The sequence below is a fragment of the Cydia amplana genome, chromosome 3 (assembly GCF_948474715.1).
Source record: "Cydia amplana chromosome 3, ilCydAmpl1.1, whole genome shotgun sequence".
Classification (NCBI taxonomy): domain Eukaryota; kingdom Metazoa; phylum Arthropoda; class Insecta; order Lepidoptera; family Tortricidae; genus Cydia; species Cydia amplana.
This window is the reverse complement of record NC_086071.1, coordinates 3,690,165-3,709,290: the sequence shown is the minus strand read 5'-3', so window position 1 is coordinate 3,709,290 and position 19,126 is coordinate 3,690,165. Positions and strand designations below refer to the sequence as shown.

At 36.2% G+C, this 19,126-nt stretch overlaps 1 protein-coding gene across 1 annotated transcript; it reads left to right on the top strand.

Moving 5' to 3' along the window:
* The first annotated feature begins 1,347 nt into the window (after nucleotides 1-1,347).
* On the top strand, nucleotides 1,348-11,325 carry LOC134662600 (uncharacterized). Its single transcript, XM_063518872.1, has 3 exons — nucleotides 1,348-1,365; nucleotides 8,208-8,295; nucleotides 11,156-11,325. The coding sequence occupies exons 1-3, from the start codon at nucleotides 1,348-1,350 to the stop codon at nucleotides 11,323-11,325; spliced, it is 276 nt and encodes a 91-aa protein (XP_063374942.1).
* Nucleotides 11,326-19,126: the final 7,801 nt, after the last annotated feature.

The window sequence follows — 19,126 nt, the reverse complement described above, 5'->3', positions numbered from 1 at the left end:
TAACTACAGCTATTACGAATATTAAAGTAATCCTAAAGGCAAAGTTTCACTAGTTATGATGCTATGCTGTGTAATTGTTTATAAGCAATAAGATATAATCCTTGACCTTGATCCCAACAAAACAATTACCGTTTAAAAAAACAAACAAGTGCATAGTTGTGCCCCGCGATCTAATTTGATAATGCGTCGGTTATGGCGTGCGTGCCCCAGTCGCGGTAATTCGATTTGCGCCCTTCTCCCCCCTCTCCCCCTCGGCCACATGCCGCTGCAACGACGCTCTGTTTTTAATTAACGAACGCGGTTGGAGACGAACTTATTTACTTCAAGAAGGTTTCGCAGAGGCTTGAGAAATTGTTTTAACTTTTTAAGTGCTTTGATTGAGTTGCTTGGCTTGAGTGGATATACCATACCGAGTAGGCCCTTAACAAGAGCCAATAATTAAAACATAGATTGTACTCCTCAAACGGTGACACTTTTGTTCAATAACTTAAAAAAAAATGATGAAGTCTTTAGACTTTCTTATTTTCATACAAATTAAATATTATCTCCAATCTCCAGTGTACGCCTACATCATTGTAATTTGTAATTGACACTGGTCACGCCTCAAAATTTGCAATACATTGCATATTAGAATAAACTTTAAAGTGTAGGTACTAAAAATCAAAACACAAGTTATTTTTAAAAGTAGCTAAACAAATTTTGATCAGTTTGAGGTCCCACATAACATAGGCATCTTTGTTTACCACTTTAGTAGGTATATACGTATACTTGTACCCATAATATTTATTATATTTGAACTTATTTATTACCCAGACTAGCCAAATCAATCAACATCAAAACTAAATAACGACACGAAAAACATGATATATGAATACTAAAAATACCTACATAAGGAATCAGTTAATAGATAGGTACGAGTAATATAGGTACTTATACAAGTTATCAGCAAAACTCATGAACAGCAAAACTTGGTCCGGTTTAACTTGTTATATTTGTAGTTACAGATCATATTGAACCAGGAACAACCACTAAAGTACCTAAACAAGAACTTATAATAAAGATATGTACATATGGCGATGCATTACAATATACATCTACCCTACCGGTACAGTCATCGATGCAATCCATCATCAAAACCGATAGTCCCTTAAAAATTGACTCCTCAACTTGTAGTGTGCCTTTTCGAGTTTACATGTTGTCCAGAGAAGTATCAGATAGCGGGGGAGTGGGGGTGGAGTGGGGGGGAGGGAGCTACACCTGGGTCCGTGATTGATGAGTTCGCAGCCATCGCCATGATTGCGAGCTGACGAGCCATTAGTGGGTGATGTTATGATTCTTACAGCAATCATGATTGGTTACGTTGAAGTCAGTAGTTGATTATTATGAAATGTAATAGTCAAAATCGCAAGAACTTAGCGACCGCATGAGGGAAATAGACCTATATTTTCTTTGTATTAAAATTTTTACCTAGCAACAAAAATCAACCAAACATAATGTTACGCAGTTTAATGACATGCCAAGTTGCATGTAATTTCAACACGTCGTTTTTAGAGAAAGTAAAAAACTTATAACGATTGTATGATAGCGGATAAATTAGAAACTACATGTACAGTTAGCTACAATAGTGTAGGATAAAACAACGCGCCAAAAACTACAGCACTCGAACAGACACACCGAGATACATTCTCTACAGTTCGCGTTCAACATTACCTATCTAACACAGAGATTATTTTAATAGGAAATTAGCTATCCATCATAATGATTTTTTAAAATTAAAACATAAGTAACAAAAGATCATAAATCTAAACCTAAATTGGCCTGAGGCATTGTTCATAATTAAATGTTAATAAATTTAAACAATTTTATTTACATTGAAATGATTATAAAATACAAGACTTGAAAGTACCTATCAATACCTATATAACATTGTTTTTTGTTCAACTAAAAAAAAACACTTTCTTACATACACTTTACTATACTTTTATACAGCTCTAGAACCTAGAACAAACAATCAAACTGCGCGCTGCGGTCTAATAATTATGCATAGCTACGACCACAGAGTTACGACACTCTTTTAGAGATCCTGGTATGTCAGCTGTCATGAAGCACATATTTTACTTTAAATTTACAAGTCGTCTACAATTAATAGATAACTATTAGCACAAACTAAAAACAATTATCTTGGAGACTGAGCTTTGCTCGAAAACCATTTAAAAACTCAGAAATTCGCGTTTTCCCAGAGATAAGATCTAGCTAGATCTATTTTGCGCAACCGAAAACCCCATGTAGCAAATTTAATCTAAATCGTTAGAACCGTTTCCGATATCCCTGAAATATATAAATATATATATACCTAATAATATTATACAAGGTATACGGGTGACAATTATGGGTCAAATACTTTTTATTATGACTTCATCCATCCATCATCATCTGTGGACATCATAAAATAAATTGGCTTTAAAGCCTAATTATCTTGCTGGACCTTTATAGGCATGTTCAAGCCTTCTACTTCTTAAAAGCTGTATGATGAAATCCTTATAAAATGTATCCAAATCATTAACTTTTATACTGTCGACAGGAAATATGCTCGTTTTCCGGAACGTTTTCGACCCATGTACCTGAATTTATGCACCTTATAGACACACCTATGTGTCCTATGTAGTGCGACGACGAGTAGTGACTCCGAGTAAATAAGGCAAGCAAACCGCGCTATTTGCCAGCAGCTCCTTCCCAAAGTTCGAAGGGGAAGATCGTCCGGTCCGCGTCGCTTGTCAAAGCGGCCGCCGGCTGTTTGGACAACTAATGAGCGGCTCCCAGGAGACGGCGTGTTTGCCCCCGGCGCCCCGAGCCACTGGAGCTAGATTCTACTGCCACGCCAGAAGGACGTAGGTGATTGGACGTATTTGACATGAAGTTGAAACCGAGAAAAAAATGTATACCTACCACCATCCACACGGTTAATTGACAATTCGTAAATATCATTTATATCATGGATAAGACATAACTCCAGTTACGATTAGCGTTATCTTAAACGATTGTCAGTTGGCTAGGCGGAGGCCTTGCTAAGACATAAGATGACAATCGTACATCGACAAACGCCAAACGAAAAGAAAAAAAATATCGGGATGACAGATGATACGAAAATCCACGTGACTATTTTCATACCTTATTTAAGTTATGATTGGCGTTTTCAAATTAAATTTTACCGGACTGGCGCCAACAGACGGCTGCTTTTTTAGTGTTCCGTACAAAACTTTGTTTTAATAGTGTGTGTTACAGTAGATTTTCAGGCGAATTGAGAATAGACATGGAACTTACGCCAGTGGTTGTATGCAACTTTGCACGAATTCGAACCCATCGGCCACCACTCGGCGTTGTTTGCTCGCCTCTCGGTGTGTTCACTGTGTTGGCGTATCAGACATGCCCGGACAAATTCAAAAATTAAATATAAGTAGGTATGCCTCGATACCGAGTGAAGAGTCAAGACCAGTATAGCTACATTATTGCAAAAGCCAGGAAATAGGGAATTGCGAGCAGAGTGTTTTAAACGATCGCGAGAAGCAAAAACGTTAGGAATATGGAGTATTACTGCAATATTTTGGCGCCAGAGTGCAGCACTAGTGCCTAAACCATAGAGTAACTTATATACAGGGTGCCTCCTGTAACAGGAGCAATAAATTAAACTGTATGCTGTACTACTCAAACTGACCAACATTTGTTCAGCAACTTTTGAAAATAACTCATGTTTTGATTTTTATTACACTTTAAAGTTTATTCTAAGACGCAATGTATTGCAAATTTTGTTATGTTTAAAGCGTGACAAGCAACGTCAAACACACTGATGTCAGCGTACATTGAAGGCAATATTTATTTTGTATAAAAAAGAGGAAGTCTAAAGGATTCATAATTTTTAAAAGTTGCTGAACAAATGTTGGTCAGTTTGAGGAGTACAGCCTTTAGTTTAATTTATTGCTCCTGTTACAGGAAGCACCCTGTACTGTACCTTAAACTGTTTTTTGACAAGTTTTTACAGACAATCAAATATGACATTGATACATCAAGGCGGTTTGTTTACAATGGGCCTACCGGGAAACGCGAAATCGAAACTCGGCTAACTGCATCTTTATCGCTCGAAGATTGTGCCTTATTGTGGGAGTGGCGCCCCCTACGCAGAGTTTCGCGTAATATTCCATATTCCTATAACGGTTAGGAATTCCTATAACGGCTGAGGTGTAATTAATAAAAATAAAAAATAAATAAAACGTTTTATTCAGAAATCTTGCTTACAACTAATTACTTAAGTACATATATTCTTCTTGGCAGACGAGGCTCCTTTATGTTTATGCAAGCTAGGTAGTTGATAGGTAACTTAAACTTATTAGGTATCTACTTAACCCTTCACCGCATGCGCAGCCCTATATGGCAACTATTAAAGTTCATTTTTAAACAAATACTTTTTATTTATGACATGAGTAAGGGGTTAACTCTATATTCCTAGCGTACAGGGTCTATTGATTATCTTGAAAAGGGTAAAACCATAAATGCTGATTACTATTGCACCCTGTTACAACGTCTGCACGAAGAAATTAAAATAAAAATACCTGGTATGATATCCAAAAAAGTGTTGTTCCACCAAGACCTAGCTCCTGTCTATACAGCAGCGAAATCTTACGCACAAATACATAACTGTGGGTTTGAATTGTTGCCGCATCCACCCAATTCGCTTGACTTGGCCCCTTCTGAGTATCATCTTTTCCTGAACCTAAAAAAACACTTGGCAGGACGGCATTTTTCGACGGATATTAAGGTACAAGAAGTCTAATCTAATTGCTTTATTAGGGTTAGATATGAGGATATTAGGTATAATTTGAGGTATATTTTACAAAAAAATATTGAACGGTTTTGTATCTGGAGAAGTTTAAACTTAGTATGTTTGGAAAATTATTTTTATCATAATTTAAAAAAAATGACTGAAATGTAATGATGTGATATATTTTTGGAATCGGCTCAGAAAGCCCTTTCGTTTAATACCACACACGATAGGTTTCTAAACAATTTTTTTCTATACAAAAAAAAGATGACGTCATTACTCCTCTCGTTTTTTTTATGTACAAAGGCGAACTTATCCCTAAAAGGAATCTCTTCCAGTTAACCTTTGAGAAAATGCGAATATGGACAAATAGCAATATGAGAATTTTGGATACACATAAAGGAAGACGAGAGCAATAAATAAGGAGAAAATGTATGTAGGTACATATCTACAAAATTCCACTATTATTTCTCATTTAATTAACCTATAAATGTTTTTGAGTAAAATGGCTATATGGACATGACATATATACAGGCGGACGGATAGACGGACTTCAAACTATAAGGGTTTTTGGCTACGGAATCTTTAAAACTATCCGCGATCAGGCGTGGCTCACTCCGCGATTTCGTCGCTTTGCTACAAGTAGCTAAAAGTACATCCGTTCCACCATAGAGAAAAAAATACATAGAGTGCTCACTCCATACATCAGTTTTAGTACCAAAAAGACTATTAGCATCTAGCATCGAGTAGCGGAACTATCAGTACTGCTACTTGACAATAGATGTAGCACCGACCGGAAAGTCTTATGCTGTTGAGATAAGACTTTCCGGTCGGTGCTACATTTATTGTCAAGTAGTAGTACTGATAGTTCCGCTACTCGATGCTAGATTTAGACACTGAAATTAATAGTCTGAATCGATGTATGGAGTGAGCACTCTTGTCTTACTATATTTCTCTATGGTTCCACCCCAATTTTGGGGAAAGCCATAAGCCGCGCGTGGCGCTGTCGCCACCTAGCGGCCATATCTGTGCTGATTGTAACAGACGCGTTTTGTTAGAGAGTGAGTCTTCTGTACCTAGTACTATTATTTATTCTGTGCCGCGATACAAAAATTTTCGCTATTCTGGCTTTTTGTTTATCTTCGGATTTCAGCTACGAACGCCATCTATCGTGAAAACGTTAACGTTTAAAGTCCGGTACATCGCCTGAGTAACGAAGTCGCGCTCAACTTTACTCTTTGGTCGCGCTCCCGCCAGCGTAAGCTCACACTCTCGACGGGGTCCCAAGAGCTTACACATATTTCTAATAGATGGCGCTAAGAATTTAATGTTGCTAATGTAACTATGTTTGTAAACTTTTTATGTTAAAATCTATTTACTTTTAAATACCCATTTACAGTGAAATCTGGTTATTTGGGACCTGGATAAATGGGAAACGTCAATAATTGCAACCAAACGTCCGGTCCCTGTCCCTTGGCACTAAAAGGCCTGTTAAGTACCTAATTGAAATACCTAATGTACACTTTAAATAAATGTCATATACTAAGAAAAAGTGACCAAGGCCTCCAGTGCCCCAGGCTGGAATCGAACCAGCGTCCTCTGCTATCTCGGCAGGTACATGATATAAAAACAAATTAAAATATTTTCTGAAAATAATTTAATTTGTTCTAATACCGTAGAGTTTCCTAACTTCACCTGGGTTTTGACACTTTTCCTAAAAAATCTCTCAAATTTGAAAGCATTTTAATCCGTTAAGGCGAAAAAACGTTTTTTAGTGTTCCTAACTATCAATATTCACAATTGAAACTTTGAATTTCATTGGTTAAGTTGGTAAAAAATGGCCTCAAAGGCAATAGGCGATGTATGGGTATTTTTCCCAATCTTCGCCTACGGCATGCTTTACCGCTAATAATACACTTTTCTGTGACTAACACATGTTAAGTCGTATCTATTTGGAATGTGCTACTATACTATGAACCTTAATTACACCAGACTAGCCATATTTTAAAAAAACGGTGTATTAGGCGAAGTTTGGTAACAGTCTGAAGTTGGTTTCATACATTTTCTATAACGAAGCTAGGGCTGCCAAAAATTAACCAACATGCCAAATAAAGGGGAGTAATGGTTTATAAGTAAAAAAATTATAATTTTTAACAAAAATATTTAATATTTAAACCTGGCTCGCTGAGCAACTTCTGTTGCTGACTGTACAAAAATATTTAAATTTGGAAACAAGTAATGCCATCCACCACCAATAGGGTATTTGACTACTAGTCAAATCAGTTTCTTTTTTCGAACTGTCAAAACGATTTTGCTACTATGGGGTTTATTATGTAACATTAGCATGTGACGTCACAATCAAGTTACCTATTGTTTATAGTTTTATACCGGTTTTAAAATATAAATTGTGTCTAAAAAATAACTGCTGTCTACGTTTCTCTATTAACCTTATGATGCTTTATTTCATGCATGGTGTAAAATAATTTACTTATTTGAAATACTTACAGTCAAATACCCTATTAATGTGGTAAAACAAATTTGACAACCCTAGGGGTAGGCGAAATTTGGCAACAAGATGGACGCAAAGTACCTTCACCAATGTTTTATCCAATTGTGACTTCTAAACGTAAGCTAGCCATTAAATAATAGTTTCATATGAAAAAGAAATAGTTATAGTATATAATCATGTAAAGAGTTTAACATTACCTGGTCTGTATCACTGTTAAAAACCGAAGTTCAAACACTGGCTTAAAAAAACGTGTGGTCGGCGTCGCGAAAAAACCTCACTGAACGTAAACTGTGTGAAGTTAGCCGCAGATTGTTCGAAGAATGTTGACACCCGTAAAAAATACTTTGTATTTAGTAGTTTTATGTAAGGCTTACATTAGAAACATTTTGTTAATGGCAACTTTTGTCAAAGTAGGCGAAAATAGGGAGCCCAGGCAAAGATACGTACACCTAATGTACATTGACAAAATTACTTTACGTAGGTACTTAGTCATCTTGTCAATGTACATTAGTAGGGACCAATTACTTAATTTACGGAAATGGCGGCTATTGTTATCGAGTCAATCAAAGATATCTTTCAATTTCGTTAAAGTATAATTAATTGACAAAAAATACGGTTATGTACCTACGTACATTGATGACCATTGCGTGGGCACAGCGGAGAAAGAATAGTGCCCTTAGTCTAGCGCGGAATTAGTTAAACATGAATAACGAATTAAAATGGTTGAGAATATTGTTAAAATTTGAAAGCTTTCTCGGTTTTAGCAGACATTTTGTCATTTTAAGTGTTCGTGTAAAAGTGTTTATTTTAATTCGAATATTGGTAGAAATCGCTTTAGTATTGTATTCTTTACATCAAATAAAGAGCACAGGCATTATTATACAGTCTATTTTGTCGAATATACTAATGATTTGGTCCATGTTGTTGTCTTTGCACTACTCTAAACAGTATCTGACGTTCGTCGACATTATAAGTATTTTCCACATAAAATTCAAAGTTGGTATCTTATATATCGATCGTTTGAACAAGATTTTAAAGCGGTGCACGTATATGTGGTACGGGTATTTGCTATTAGTTTGCGGATTCGTTATGTCGTTGTTTTATTTTAAAGGTAACGTGTACAGTTCAGTTCCTTTAGTAGTAATAAATAATAGTCTTATCAATCTTCGGTTTAACCTCGAGTGCGTAATTTTCTACATCACACTCTACACTTTGTCTGAACTACTACAGTGCATGGAACGTTCTGTGAAAAATACAACTGTGAACGTAAACGGAATTAACAATTTGACAAACATATTCGAAGAATGGCGGCTAGACTATTTAAAAATTAAAAAATGTTGTCATACTTTTAATAAAATTTACGGCATGCAGGTACTTATTAATTTAATTTGGGCATTAAGATTACAATTCATAATAATGTATGATATAATATATCTAAGTTTTATTTTTTTATTTTACAGATAGATCTGAGTATATTCTTATTCGTTACGCATTACGTTGAGATATTCTACAAAATGGTTGTCATAGGAGTCAATAAGGTAATAAAATTAAATGTGTGCCTAATATTAAAATAATTTTTCCACATTTTATTTTTAATTTCTTACCGTCAATCGGGGACAATAGGGATGGCTGGGCGCTGGGGTGAATAGGGACAAACCTTAAAAAATACCCACACACATTGAGTCATGTGAAGTTGTTGGAGCGAGTTGCCCCTGTCGCTCAAACAGTTCCGGCCTGTATAGCATCACTCAAAGTTAATCTGAAGAAGCTTTGGTTTTCCAATGATAATATTTTTTTATTTGGTGTATTATCTTTATGTATACTAGTTTTTATTTTATTTTATTTACAAATAAGTAGATATTATTGTACGTCCGTAGTATGTCTAATTCGAATTTTCCACTCATTAACTCTAAGGTTAGTTGGAAGAGATTCCTTATAGGGATAAGGTCGCCTTTGTACCTAAATATATTTTTGTGTAGACTTTCATGTGAACCTATTTTTGTACAACAAAGTGATTTACTAACTAATAACTACTAGGTACTAGAGTCTGGCTACTGAAATATTACACAAATTTTTTGGGCTTACACAAAAATCTTGGGCTGGTCATACTTTGTGTAATAGGAATTATAGTTTTGATACTAGAAAATATTTTTTGAATTTCTGTGAACACGTAAGGTACCTAAGTAAATAAGATAAATATACGTTAACGTGCACTCAAAGTCAGCTCACATCATTTCTACCACGATGTAAAGTACAATCAACGATAAACACATATGTTTACACTTTCTCACCATATACCATTGTAACAAGGCGAAAAATGAAATGTAGTGTAAATAAGACCTAGCTCGATAAAATCGTAATATTAATCTATCGCCAAAAAAAAAGTACATAAGTTCTATACGAAATATGCTAAATGCTAAGTATCAAAATATTTAAAGAGCACCAACCTCCTAATTTGTTTACATTTGTGTACAACTCGTAAACAATGCAGTTTTTCGTTATACAACGCTACACGTTGACTACGCACATTGTCGTAATAATTTACAAGCTTAAATAATAGTTTGCGGACCTCACTCGGTATAGACATTATTAATATTATTTTACGGGGTTTGTATAAACCGCAAACAATTTGAATGAATGACATAAATTGACAACTGACTTTTAACTTTTTTTTTAATCAGACAATTGGTGATACAACAAGGAAAATCTGTCAACAATTTTTGGCTAGCCAGACTGTATCATTAGATTAAAAATAACGAAAATAACGGTAGATTGTGTATGATAACATAATCTCAAAAACTGTTTACCTAGTAGTATGCAAAGAGTAGTATAAAATATAGGATGGTAGTATGTAGGTATAAGTTACTCTATGGTTTATGCTAGTGCTGCTGCATTCTGATTCTGGCGGTAAAACATTTCAGTAAATACAATTCCCTATTGAATTGAATTCTAAGTACTTATTTCATTTCGGGAAATACATTTTACTTTTATATGACCTTTTTCAGGGTATCACCACAAGTTCGGATTGGGTCGGTGTTACAATTGTTTATGTAATGACTTTATATTCCGTGACATTTGTGATTATGAGTACTAGGGCGGCGCAAAACCTACAAAATAACGCCAACAAGTTGACCCGCGGCTTGCAACGACTACTTGTACAAATGTACTTTCGTACAGGTAAGTAATACTTTGCGAAATTTCACAAAAAAAAATCGGATTCTTCTCATATTTTTTGTTGGGAATCGAAATTTTCTATTTTCCTAATGAAAGTGTTCCTCCTTTCTTGTAAAATTTTCCTTAAATTTGCTTGAAAGTTTTTCAACTTTTTGAAAATTTTGTGCAACTTTTGCAGATCTGTAAATATGGGTTAATTAAGCTTAGAATAAATTTAAAAGTGGAAAAATTACTGTCTTGGGTGAAACTTGAACTCACGGCCTCTGGATCACGAGTACAAGTCTCACCGAAGACAGTAATTTTTCCACTTTTAAATTTATTATAAGCTTAATAGCATCGGTCGCAGACGTTTCTGATTGTAAAAAATTAAATGGGTTAATTAATTTAGTGTTACTCGAACTACGACTCGAGTACGATTAAAGAGAAAGAATAAAGCGGAATGACCCGAACCTAAAGAACGTCTGCTAACCTGAAATAGTTCCAACATTTCCGCCTTGTCTTATTATCATTACAAGAATTGCTCGTTTAACAATAAAGGTATAAGATTAAAGCGATTGAAACAATTGAATACTAACTAAATTTAAATTAAACCCAAATCACTTAAAATATTGCCTTGATTGTAGTATCAGTATGCAATATTAATTTTCTATATTTTTCAGATAACACGGATGAAAAGAAACTAAAACAACTGTTGAAAGTGGTTTCAACTCGACCATTATACGTTAAGAGTTTCGGTGCCCTCAGTTTCAATATGACTCTTGTACCCGCTTGTTTTTCTGTTATAATATCATCTACTGTCATCGCTCTACAGTTCAACAATGTCATTTAAATCCTGACAACATTCTATTTGGACCTGATAATGTGGCGCTACAAGCAGCTTGCATAATTATGGCCATAATGTGCGTTTTAGATATTTTCAAATTCACCGGAACACGGTTTTATTAGTAGGATAATATGTAGTCAACATAATTTTAATAACGTACCTAATAACGTAGTTAAAGCTGGTCAACCAAATCTTGTCAGTAAAAAAAGGCGCGAAATTCAAATTTTCTATGGGACGATATCCCTTCGCGCCTACATATTTCAAATTTGCCGCCTTTTTCTACTGTCAAGATCGGGTTGACCAAGTTTAATATCATTTTAATAACGTATAGTAACGTAGTTAATATCATTTTAATAATGTAATAAAAAATACTTATTAAGAAAATAACCATTTTGAATAAGGATAAGAAGTGTATTGTAATAAGAATAAAGGCTCAGAACCGGCTTTGATATATTATTGATTATTATTAGGGCGAGCGAAGCGAGCCCTATCACTATTCGACAAACTATGCATTCTTGTGGTACACTTTACGGAAAAACTATCGCACTTATAGGTTTGAAATTTAACATAGTAATTTAAATTCATGTCTAGATGTGTTATCAAACATAAAAATATCATTTTATAAACCTAAAAAAATAAAATAAAGGAATAACACTTTGTATTACTACTAGCGACATCTGTTAGAAAAATTATGAATTAAAATTCGTGCTAATGTACTATGTGCTAACAACGATGAATACAAAAAAGGGTTAACATTTGGGATTCTGACCCATCTCGCTTCGCTCGGTTTGATTCCCAATTTAGCAATCAACATGATATATTTGTCGACTCTCTGTCTTTCCTTCTTACACGTGATAATATGTCTAATCTGTCTTGTTCTGATTCTATCTGTTCTGTTTGTGTATAAATTAGTTTATTCGTCAAATTACAAATTTAGCAATTAAGTTTCTCTGAATACTGGAACATTCAATCTTGCTGTATATTCACAGCGGAGGTCAATTTACTCGTATGTTCTGTTCTGTGACGCCGATGAACTGAGGGCCTACCGGGAACCATGTTCGACGTGTTGTCTCCATGTCACACTTACGTAGTAATTTACAAGTGCGACAGAGAGGCAATACATCGAACGTGGTTCGCGGTTGGCCCTCAGATCAGTCATGTTATGTTAGCAAAGCAAACTTAAATCGGGTATATTTTCAGTTCGAGAAAGTTTTAGTGTTACTATTGCTTGGAACTGCCAAAATTATAAATAAAGATAAGCATATTTTAGGCCGTCTGTATCGGCCTACAACCCGACTGCAACTTGTATGGAAACTGCACGCCGACTGCACGCTAATTGCAACGTCGGCGTGCAGTTCAACAAAATGATCCAGAACCCTGGCAGCAAGTACCTAGTGGAACTCAGGTTTGGTGCAACATAGGCATACGCTGTTTTAGTAATTCGACACGTCTTGATGAGCACTTGGGAGAGCAGTACGATAGAGCTGATGCTGAACCCTGGCTGTACCTAGCGGAACTCAGGTTTGGTGCAACATAGACACATCCTGGGCTGGACATCCGACTCGTCAGTTCCATTCTGGGGCCATTGCTGTTTGGAATCATGATCGATGACTTACCATCTGTTGTTAGATCTGCTGGATGCTTGCTGTACGCCGATGACCTCAAAATTATTTACGGTATCCAGGACATATCAGACTGTTTATCTCTCCAAGAAGACGTAGACAGAGTTCACCGGTGGAGTATCAAAAATAGGTTGACTTTTAATACAACAAAGTGTGCGGTCATGACATTTAGTAGAGCTCGCAATCCACTTTTCTACGAGTACATCCTGGATTCGGAGACTATATCCCGGGCTAATTCCGTTCGGGATCTAGGCGTTATCCTTGACTCCCACCTCAACTTTCATGACCACATGTTGTCATTGGCGCGTGACTGCTACAAGAGGTTAGGGTTTGTAGTCAGGAATTCTAGGGATTTTCATGACACTGGTACTATAAAGCTCCTGTACAGTGCCCTAGTAAGAAGCAAACTCGAGTCCGCCTCCGTTGTTTGGAATCCTTATGAGGCATCTTATGTCTTGCTTCTGGAGAGAGTGCAAAAGGTATTCTTACGGTTCCTCTATAAAAAAATGTATGGGTACTATCCGTTCCTATACCCAACCAAATTTTTGCTAGGAATACTGGGTTTCAACTCTCTGGAGGTAAGACGTAATTTTGGACTTCTCACTACTGCTTGCGGTATCCTGCGCGGAGAGTCGGACTGCATTGAGCTGGCGGGGCAACTAGTACGTCTGTACGTTCCCTCACGGACCAGAATCGAGTTCAGACCTCGTGACCGTTGTCTCCTGGCAGTCCCATCTTCGCGTACTGTAGCACGTAGGAATTCCCCTCTGGTTCGTTCTTTGCTCCTTTTGAATGCGCTCCTTGCATCAGCCTCTCAGTGTGATTTGTTTGCAGGCAGACAGGTGGTTGTGCGTGATGAATGTTTGAGGTTTTGTGAGAAGATGGATGCACGTCCTTCTACCATGAAGTTATATTTTTTAAACTGGAGCGAGTTGTCACTTTTTTTGCCATACTAATTTGAACCTTATCACCGAGACAGAAAGTTGTTCGTACCAGACTAGAGAAAACGGTCCACTTGAGATAGAAAAACCCGAGCCCTGTGTCTCACTCGCACATGTTGCCAATGTTAAAAAGATACCATAGTGGTAGAAATTATATCAATAAACTACTGAATTTAATTACCTTCTTATACAATTTTAGTGCTTTATTCAGATTACAGTTCTGATATCTTTTAAGTAATTTGTAAATAATTATGATGCCAATATTATTAACTGATTAAACCAAGCGCATACACAGCAAAAAAAACCTAAATTTTAGTATGGTAGAATTTGTAGTAACTTTAAATATTAATTGGTATCCCCAACTTGATAACATTTCTTCAAAACACGTGAATGCGAAATTTCTTAAAAATTGTGAAGAAATGTTGTGTTAAAGGTTGTTGGAGTGAAATAATTGCTAATTGTGGAATATTGTTTCACAAGAAAGCCACAATGATTACATTTTACTATAAAAATACAAGACAACATTGTCAAACTCATTAGGGTGACTATGATGTCGGCACGTTGTGAATCGGTCTCACAGAATTCTTATTATTAACGTAGGTAATGTAAAAGTAAGTTTAACTTAATAGGTATTATGTCTTTATTTCGGCATGTTTAATTTAAGATTTGTTATAGAATACATTGCCAAAATTTAAAACCAAAGTGCATAACTCCTTAAATATTACAGACTCTCATTTATACATAATATTTTGTTACGGAAAAGGTGTGTCAAATTGTTTATATAATTAATATAATATATGCAATCGATTCTTTATAGATAGGATACATTTCCGTCAATAGAAAAAAGGCACCAACTTTAAAAAAATGTCATATTTGCTAAACAGATCTTCAATGACGCTTACACTTAAAACAAGCAACAACGGTTGCACTCCGGGAGTGCCGATAGAAATGAAAACTCACCTCACTATGTTACCGACGCCCGGTAAAACGATACATACGTTTAGCGGAGGTATTCTATTTATTTATTATATATTATTATCATTCTCAAATAAGATCACACTTTTTCATTGACATGTTTATTTACATACTGCCGTGACAACGTCAAATTATTTGAACATAGGTAAAAAGTCTTGAAAAGGAGTCCGCAACATAAATGTCAAATAACATTGAGTTTTTCTTTATTGATTTAAATGCAATTTAAATTATGAGTGGCCACCTTACGGGGCTTCCGGTCACGTGATCGCCTTACGCTGTCTCGAGTTTATCATTTTTTCCTCACCTCAAAAAGTGCCCAGTGCCGCTAAAGAAGTTTTCACTTCAAAAAGCTGAAGTGGACAAAAGGGAAGCCTACCTTTATGAACATACCATGAGTGAGTGCGAAAGAGGCCGACTACAAATGAAAAAAAACCCTGACTACTTAAAATTTCACTTTATTTACAAAATGACACACCCTACTGATATATTCCATGTTATGTTATCCTAATATCCCACATACAGATGTCTTATGGTCACCCTAATTAGAACGAGATGCAGGGCTCTAGTTTGACTTCTCATGTGGACACACTTTTTGGTCAATGTACACGATCCAGTTTATTAACTCTAAATCCGTGCCTTCTACAGTTTAAAATGGTACATTATCGTGTGTTAATATTGTGTAATTTGTGATTAATTGTATACTGTTTTCTTCTTCTTATAATATTCTGTGTAAGTTAGCAGTGGTTTGGTATTTATACTGTTATGCTGTATAACTTGTTTTGAAATAAAAAAAATAAAAAAAAATAAAAAATAAATGATGATCACTTGGTGCTGGGTACTGACCCAAGATAGCTGATGCTGAACCCTGGCAGTACCTAGTGGAGCTCGGGTTTAATACAACATATGCACACGCTGTTTTGGTCATCCGACTCGGCTTGATGAGCACTTAGGAGAGTAGTACCCAAGATAGAGCTGATGCTGAACCCTGGCTGTACCTAGTAGAACTCAGGTTCGGTGCAACATAGCCACACGCTGTTTCAGTCATTCGACACGTCTTGATGGGAATTTGGGAGAGCACTACCCAAGATAGAGCTGATGAGCTGATGCTAAACCCTGGCTGTACCTAGTAGAACTCAGGTTTGGTGCAACATAGATACACGCTGTTTTGGTCATCCGACTCGTCAGAATGAGCACTTGGGAGAGCAGTACCCAAGATAGAGCTGATGCTGAACCCTGGCAGTACCTATTGAAACTTAGGTTTCGTGCAACATAGGCACACGCTGTTTTAGTAATTCGACACGTCTTGATGAGCACTTGGGAGAGCAGTACGATAGAGTTGATGCTGAACCCTGGCTGTACCTAGCGGAACTCAGGTTTGGTGCAACATAGGCACACGCTGTTTTAGTCATTTAACACGTCTTGATGAGCACTTGGGAGAGCAGTACCCCAGATAGAGCGGATTCTGAACCCTGGCTGTACCTAGTAGAACTCAGGTTTGGTGCAACATAGGCACACGCTGTTTTGGTCATCTCACTCGTCTTGATGAGCACTTAAGAGAGCAAATTATACGTAAGTTTATGTGCGGAGCAGCATGATTACCGCCAGTAGGTGTCCAGACGGGATAGTTTTACGCTCAATTGCACACAATTGAGCGTAAAACTGGTGTGGACGCATAAATAAATTCAAGGACATTGGCTCGTTGACCAATTCCAATCCTCCAATCCTGGGGTCTAATTAGTAGGTATATTTCTTTCTTGCTCTCACTTATAGCTGCGTCCTTAACTGACTTATTACGTACCCACTCGATCGAACATGGAACAAGCCTCGGACTGGATCAAAGTCGCGGTCCGGTACGTTTAGGTAGAAAAACTCCGCGAGCCCTTACAAAGCTCTGCTTTTTGCTAGTATAAGTACTTGTTAATATAGTTTAGCTCCATTCTATACAGCTCTACATATACGTCAGTCGACATCAAATAGATAGTTGCGGCCTAAGTAACAAAAGTATGTAGTAGTAGAGGAGCCCAAGAGGGGATTTTTGTGTTTACTCGAGCGCGTCAGATTAAGATATGAGTGATATCTTGCTACCCCGTGTAGTCTACCTTTACCCCTTTTAGCCATCTATGTTGAGCCCTTGGTTGGCGGGGGTTGGTGGGGGGTTCAACAAATTGTTAAGTAGATTGTGGATTTGGTCATAGCGTTAATTTGGACTAATGTCCAAATTATGCGTCAAACTTGTGTTCGTCAGATTAAGAAAATGCCTACAAATAAGTGTTATATTAAGTTATAGAAAAAATATAGCATTAACGTGGACAAAAACGACCAAACCCACAAACTGCTTAACGATTTTTTAACCCTCCACTAACCGCCCGAAATTTAAAAAAAATTGTTGACACTTTCCGGCTCGCTAGAAAAATAAACTTTATATAACTTTTTTTTCTTCTTATCTAATATTTCGATTCCAATAGGTCTGTACGACGCTCGAGTACCTAAGTAAACATTTAGCATTGTCGGCTCCCCAACTATAGGTATATAATGTACCTATGTATATTTGCCCACTTTGGCCGTCATAAATCTATAAGAAGCCGACTGTTCAAGGTTGTAATAAAACTAATAAAGACCTTTCTAGTTGTATATTTCAACTATTTAATTAGAAATTAACAAAGTAATACAGGTGGACACAAATAAATAATCTATAAGGTACAAGTAAGTAGTGTATACTATGTACTAAAATATCCTGATCAACAAATCCAATATCTTAGCTCCGATTTACGTATAAATTGTACAACATGATACGGAGTTGTCCTACGGTATATTAGGCTCCGCATGGAGGTGCTTGTGTATTTACTTATGTGAAATGTACGTGGCGTTGTTATAGAATTAAGAGAGAAACTTGAAAGCTCGGCCTTTAATTTATTCTAATTAGTTTAATTAACATCGCGTAACGCCGCCGCCATGCTCAGGCGCGCCTACGACCTACGAGTACCATTCTTCACTTCATAACCATAATCTTAATACACGATCATTTTTCTCTCGTAATTAGGTACATTATCACAAAAACTTTTTACAACTTGATTACATAACTATGAACCTTTTTGTACAATTCAAATCCAAAGTGGCAATAATCTACCCTAAAACTTACTTAAACTTCTACATTTAGAATAAACCTTAAACATCAAGTTTGGTCGAAAACAGGAATGTGTAAAACATGTGACTAGAATTTACTAAAACTTAACATCGACCTAAATAAATAGATATTACATACTTTCAAGAATTTTCATTCGAAATTAGTAAAAATTAAAATACTCACACCTTTGTACAGGCATATTGTATACCGAACTTAATACGAAGTGAGATCTTATAACTTAAACAATGACACACAAAACAATAATCAAACAAGTATGAATATTCTTTCGACGACACATACAAGCAGTACAAAACTACGTTATTCTTAATTATTTCTAATCATAATACAACTCGTTGAGGCTTGATGTGTTCGCCGATGATCGCATCATTTCTTATGACAGGAATCATTTAAACCAGGGTCATACAACCTAAATGCATGTGCGCAAACTAACATTAAGCACAAAATCAATGAGTATTTTATTGTAAAACATGTAAAAAAAAAAACAATAATTTTAGATTCAGTCTTATAACACGTACCAGTATAAGTATCAAATTCTATGAAGGAATGTGGAACAGTTGTACGTTCAAACACTGATTTAGGTATCCAGATTTTGTATTAGCATGTATACAATTAATAAATAAGGTACATCTTCTTTAAAGTAATATTTCGCATAAATAACTTGAGATCAATGGAGAATTGTCTAATATTATTTCCTCAGGTGTTCATTTCACGTTTTTAACAGCCACAAGAACGTTCATTCGATTCCTCGTTTACCTGCACCCAAATGCAACACAAAGTGTCTTCGACGGAACAATGAGCACAGCTCGCTTCTATCCACTTTAGAGATTCAAACATTTGTGCAATATCACTGCGATTTGAGCAAAAACGTTAAAACACCTATTCTCTTGCTCAAGTTCCTTAAAACTCCGAGATAATGCATGTCTATCGGCTTAAAACCGATATAGACACGACGCAAGCTAAGTTTGGTAGTTGCTGCTATGCGATGTTTATGCGATTCACAACCTGGTCTCCACTCTTCCCAGAACTCTTCTGGATCATAACTCGACTTCTCTATAAGCAACATCTAGATATTCGTTGGAAGCTCTCGAGGCTGACTGTCAGCACCCTCAAATATACCTTCGTAT

Bases quoted from the DNA above. Each gene is read 5' to 3' on its own strand.
- LOC134662600 (XM_063518872.1), top strand. The intron at 8,296-11,155 runs GTATTTTCCACA...TATATTTTTCAG, and splicing joins GACGTTCGTCGACATTATAA to ATAACACGGATGAAAAGAAA.